The sequence below is a fragment of the Orycteropus afer genome, unplaced genomic scaffold (assembly GCF_000298275.1).
Source record: "Orycteropus afer afer isolate SDZICR_OR568_19922 unplaced genomic scaffold, OryAfe1.0 scaffold00197, whole genome shotgun sequence".
Taxonomy (NCBI): domain Eukaryota; kingdom Metazoa; phylum Chordata; class Mammalia; order Tubulidentata; family Orycteropodidae; genus Orycteropus; species Orycteropus afer.
This window is the reverse complement of record NW_006921784.1, coordinates 5,093,792-5,099,525: the sequence shown is the minus strand read 5'-3', so window position 1 is coordinate 5,099,525 and position 5,734 is coordinate 5,093,792. Positions and strand designations below refer to the sequence as shown.

General features: G+C 56.3%; 1 protein-coding gene and 1 non-coding gene across 2 annotated transcripts in view; both read left to right on the top strand.

The window, feature by feature from the left end:
* The window catches only part of AP1B1 (adaptor related protein complex 1 subunit beta 1), a 39,204-nt gene that overhangs the window by 29,338 nt on the left and 4,132 nt on the right, over nt 1–5,734 (top strand). Inside the window, exon 15 of the mRNA XM_007947995.1 lies at nt 4,176–4,321. Coding sequence (XP_007946186.1) covers nt 4,176–4,321 — 146 coding nt within the window. The remainder of the gene's footprint in view (nt 1–4,175; nt 4,322–5,734) is intronic.
* On the top strand, nt 4,895–4,991 carry LOC122150680. Its single transcript, XR_006163797.1, has one exon. It is a non-coding gene; the product is annotated as a small nucleolar RNA SNORD125 (small nucleolar RNA).

Genomic DNA, 5,734 nt, shown 5'->3' with positions numbered 1-5,734 from the left:
TGGCTGTGGGTTTGGTTTTAAGTTTTGGGTTCCTATCCTTAAGTAGCGTTTTCAGACTATGACCTGCCTACTCATTTAAGTGAAAAAAACATCAATAAGGTGCTCCAGCAGTACAAACGAGACATAAAAGGAAGGAAGTAAAGTTTCATATAGCAGTATTGTGAACACTCAGGGATACTTAACCCTCGAGGCCAGGATGAGATTGTCAGCTGTTTGCATCAGTACATTGAGTCACTGGGACTGTGACAGCTACAGATGAAGCTCGTAGCTGGGGTACCAGGAGCGGGGTTGCCAGCAGTGCCACCAGCTTCTGAAATGGTGACCAACTCTGAAACAAAATTCTGAAGAAAACAGGGAACACTCTTGCCTTGATTTCTGTGGTGGTTACTTCCTCCATGGGAAAGAACTATGAGTTGAAAGTTCAGAGTTTAGTGGAACAATGCCAAAAGCCCTTGAGGTGCTGGACAGTTAATCGTTGTAAGGATTGACATCCCCCCATGGGAGCACGTCCGGTGCCCCTGACCCCAGCCCACTGAAGGGAGTGATATCCGTTGTGCCACCAAAGATGCCCCAAAATTCTCTCAGTGCTACCTCAGAGCAGTGCCACCTCTGGGACCATGGCTGCACTGGGGATGAGAGCGAGAGGAGGCTGGTGAGGTGGACGGGGCCAGGCTGGGAGTGTTCGCTCTAGATCCTGGGACAGTAGGGCCACCGGAAGGTTCTAAGCAGATTTGTACTTTCAGAAAGGTTGCTCTGGCTTCAGCACAGAGGAGGACCTGCAGTGTAAGAGCAAAAGCCAGGAGCCCAGGGGTCTGTGGCAGGAGCCGGATGAGTGACAACAGCAGCCTGGGCATTGGAGGCATCTTTGGGCTAGAGACACAAGGCTGAACTTGAGAGCCCTCAGGGAGCCAGAAGTGGCAAGATGTGAAGGCTGATGGGAAGGCAGTGGGAGCATTCTGGCTTGAGCAGTGGGCAAGGGGATGTGCCATTTGCTGAGAAAGCAGAGAGCAGGGCGGAGCTCAGACAAGGAGAGTTTGAGGCGTAAGAACCTGGGGAGCACAGTGAAGGCTGTGTCCACCGCGTCCTCAGCATCGAGGGACCTGCCGGAGGGGAACAAGCTGGCTGATGCCCTCCCCACTCTCAGGTCAGAGGCCGTCTGCTCCTTCAGTCTCAGCAGAGCCTTTCTGTTTGTTTTTTAAAATTTTTATTGTGATATGGGTGCAGATTTACCAGGCAGATTCGCTTTACTCTCAACATGTCACGCACATTTGGTTTCACAGCCCCAGTTACAGTCTGCAGCCATAAAAACCCTCCTCCCCACTCCTCCCTGCAACTGCCCCTCCCTGTGCCCTTCTTATCTGTGCATGCCTGTCTGTCCAGCTTTCCCTCTGTGTGAACGCTGCCCTTCTGATGTCTCAGGGCTGCTTGATCTAAGGAGTAGGTGTTCTGCACATAGGTCTTTCTTCTGTTTGACTGACAGCCAGTCCATGGAAGAGAGTCCTGTTTCAGGCCCTAAGGATAACCCAGGGCTATAGTCCTAGGGTCTCACCAGTCTCTATTGACCAGTAATTCCAGTCATTTCTGCATTTTTTAATTTTGTTCCACATTTTTCCTTTCTCTGTTGAGGTCCTCTCCCCAGAGTGAGACACAGCTAGACTTCAGGGCTGCAGCAACAGCTGTGTCGCAGCTGGGGAGCCACGGATTCAGCACCCACCCTTCCCTGACCTGGGCGCACCCGCCACGTGCTGGCAACCAAGGCAGCAGTGGTGGCTGAGCGCCTGGCAGGCCCCCCGACAGGACCTGGGCCCCAAAGCAGACACAGTGCTGGCAGCTAAACACTGGTGTGCCGGGGGGCTGTGTGAGCATGCCCCATCCCTCACCCCACTGACTCCTCCCGACAGCCTTCAGCTGCTGTTCCCACTTCATGGTCCAGAGATCTGAGATCACAGCTGGTCAAGGACGGCCTGGAACTGAACGCAGGACAGTGACGCCACACTCCCCAGGACTGTGCCTCAGAGTACCTGAGAGCTGCCTGCATGCCCGCCTCAGTGTCCTGCTCTCAGAGTCAGCCGCCAGTAGTCTGAATACGGGGTGTGATGTAGCGAAGGTTCCACTGGCTCACAGTCTGCCTGATATGTGAGGCCAAGCCACATACCGTGAAAGCCCAGTAGAGCAGGAGTACTGTTGGCCTAGTATCAAAAACTCAGCACAGATTCCTAGAGGTCGTGGTGGCAACGCTTGTGGATACTGTAAAGCCACCAGCAATATAAAGCCTGGTACCTGCCCTCGGAGAGCTTGCCGTCTGCTTGTGGACGTTTTAATAGACGTCATCACTGCTTTGTTGAAGTTGTTGGCCAGGGGTGTGTACCAACAGTGAGCACAAGAAGTGAGAGGTGGAGGGGACCAGTGAGCCAGAAGTGGTCAGGGTGGGCTGCCTGCAGGAGGAGTCCTTGCAGCATGCCTTAGCCGCAGAAGCATGCGGCCCCACCTCCCAACCCTCTGAGACATGCACATGCATCCTCCAGATCAGAAGCTAGGGAGTGTCCATGTTCTCAACAGCATCAGGACTACCTAGAATTGCTTGTCCTGTGTGCCTTTCTCCCAGCCCACCTGTGGGGACAGGTACACTCATTGGTCTCCCTGGTCAACAGGGCTGAGGCCCTGTGTGTAGAAGAGCCCTCAGCACCCTGGGCCAGCGGGCAGTGGTGGGTCGTCAATTCACGTGATGAATACTGAGCGACTTCTGTGCTGGAGCCTGTGCTTGACTCCCTGATGCCGTGTGGCCAAGAGAGACGAGACCCTGGCCTTCAGTAGATGTCAGTCAGGACATCACCGAGCACCTCGGTGGTACAGGGTCTCCTGCAAGGACGCTTGAAAGGAGGCTTGATGGGGGTGGCCTCAGGGCTGGCTTCCCGCAGAAAAGCGAGACTCACCCATCTGACTGCTTTCTTCATGCCAAGTCGCAGCTGGGAGCCTGGCCCTGTGGTTCCTGCCCTTACAGATCTGCCCGAGGGAGGCAGGGAAAGATGGGAGTTGGCCAAGGAGGATGGCGGGGTGGGGCTTGCGCCAGTTCCCAAAGAGCACTGCAGGCTGAGCCTGGGGCAGGTGGGCAACAGGCTGGTCGTGGTCGAAGGCAGCCATGGAAGGGTTTGAAGGGGTTTTGAAAGGCACCAGGATCCGATTTGCATTTTGAAAGAAGACTTCAGCTGCTGTAGAAATTACAGGGCTGGGCTGGGTGTTGAGCTCTGCTGGGGCTCAGGCAGGCGCCAGGAGCCTGGCAGCGGAGAATCCCAGGCTGCTCCATAGCGAGGCGGGTCTGGGAGGTGGAGCTGACGAGACTGGGGCTGTGTGATTGTGCTGTGGTATGGGATCGAGTGGTGTGAGGGTTGGCATTCACTGGGGTGCGTTTGGAGCGGGTCATTGAGTAGGGCTGAGCCTTCGGACCTGGAGCCGTGTGAGCCACCCTGCAGAGAATAAAGGGCTGAGCTGGGCGGCGGCAGTGGATGTCTGTCGTGGGCAGGGCTCAGCAAACAGCCCCGAGCGCCCGCTCACACCAGGCTCTGAGCCGGGAGCACAAAGATGGAGAAGCCGAGGCTCCCCTCTGAGAACTCACCGGTGAAGGGCCACCACGTGGGCTCACAGCACTGTCACTGTGGCAGGAGCACAGGCCGGGGGCCTTGGTTAGGCTTCCCAGAGGAGATGGCCCTTGAGCTAAGCCTCAAATGACAAGGGCAACAGCAGCAGAGGCCCTGCTGGGGAAGAGATCCACTTCAGTACTGTCCTTGGACAGCCCAGTCCTGGCTTCTGTGAGGAAGAACAGGCTGTGACAGCCAGGGAGGCTCTGGCCAAGGCCCAGGATGCTGTTGGGCACTTGCCTCTGTCCTTGGCCCGTCAGAAGCTGGCAGGGACCCACTGTTTGAACGCCTTCCTCAGCCCTGTTTTCCTAAGTGTCTCCTTTTTTGACTGTAAAGATTTGGGTCAGTACCTGAGTGCACCCAGCCCCTTCCCTCCTGAGCTGCTCTGATAGACAGCCACACCATGGCAGCGACCCTTGGTCATCTCCCTGTAAAGGCAGGTGTGACAGGCTGGGAAGAGTAGAGGAAGAGAGAAGAAGGTCCCTCCCTCGGTCTGAGGAAGAGATGAACACCTGCTCCCTCCCTTCGTCTGCCCTGCAGGTCTGGCTCCCAGCCATGAAGGCCAAGGGGCTGGAGATCTCGGGTACCTTCACCCGCCAGGTGGGCTCCATCTCCATGGACCTCCAGCTGACTAACAAGGCCCTGCAGGTCATGACAGACTTTGCCATCCAGTTCAACCGCAACAGGTGAGCTCCCTCCCTGAGGGAGGTCCACCCCTGACTGCAGGCAGGGCCTCAAGGGGCTGGTGAAAGTGGGTGTTCTCCACCACTGCCCGCAGGTCAGAGCTCTCAAGAGCAGTGACCCCAGTAGCCTCTATGTCATCTGCAAAGAATGAGGCAGAGAGGGGCGTGTTGGGTCACTTTTTTTGGGGGGGGTTCTTCCAGTGCCCAAAACAGGGTCTTACTGACAGAGCCCCCCAGCCCCAGCCCCAGCCTTGGGAAATAAGTTCCTCACCTCACCTGTCAAGAGGAGAGAGCCAGTCCCACACTGGTGGGAGCACAGAGCCGCCTCTCCCAGGCCTGAGTCACTCCCTGTCTCACATCTCGCGTTGGAGCCTTCAGAGTAGGATGGATATTTCTAGGCTGCCAGGGGGCGGGCCTGTCTGCCAGCCTTCCCTCTGAGACAGACCATCAGACAAGGCCTCAGAGTGGTGGCTGCCACCGGGCTCCTCACCCCACCGCGTCCCCTACACTGTCAGCTAGGAGGGGAGCCTGTCTCGGTCCCCTAGGGTCTTTTGGGGCCAGGCCACAGCTCCCCAGGGAACCAGCAGCCTCTCCTGATGATCCTTCTTCCTGAGCAGCTCTAGTGATGAGCAAACTGAGCCTCTAAGAAGTTGACTGAAGGGGCTGCTTCCCTAGTGAGAGCCGGTGGGGCAGTGGGACCCCCACCTTGGGTCAGTCTGGGGAGGATGGGGCAGCTCTGCCCCTTACCCTCAGGTGAGCCCCAGGTGGTCATCATGATCGTCACCTGTAACAAACGTACTGTGTCCAGGGCCTTAGAAAGGTAGTCTCATTCGAGCCATCTGGCAACCCAGTGATGTTGATGCCATTACCTCCTTTTAGTGGGTAAGGACACCTGAGCTCAGAGAGGGCGGGCATATTGCCTGGAGTCACCCTGAGGCCCAGGCACCGAGCTCTTCCACTCACCCCATAGGCTCGGCACATGCCTGCCCCTCCCTGGTCTCCATGTCATCTGAAAGGCTCTGACAGGAATATACCACAAACAGGATGGCCTTAACAAACAGTTTGTTCTCTCACAGTTTGAAGGTTTGAAGTCTAAGTTCAAAGTGCCAGGCTCTATGGGCTGGGTGAAAGCCCCTTGACCTTGGGCTTCAGCTCTGCCTCTTGCTCCCGGCCCGCTGAAGCTAGAGACATCTCTTCACTCAGGCAGCTACTGACTGCTGAGGCTAACAAGCCCAAGGTCGACAAATAAAATGACACGGTCCCGATGTTAGCAAACCACATGGCAGGCCATTAATTCAAATCCATTGAAAGTGCCAGGATCAGCAGAGCATGGCAGGCTGCTGTACAACAGCAAGGCTACATACAGGGTTCGAGTGTGCCATAAGCTAGAGACTGTTTCCAAGGCTTCTCCTTATA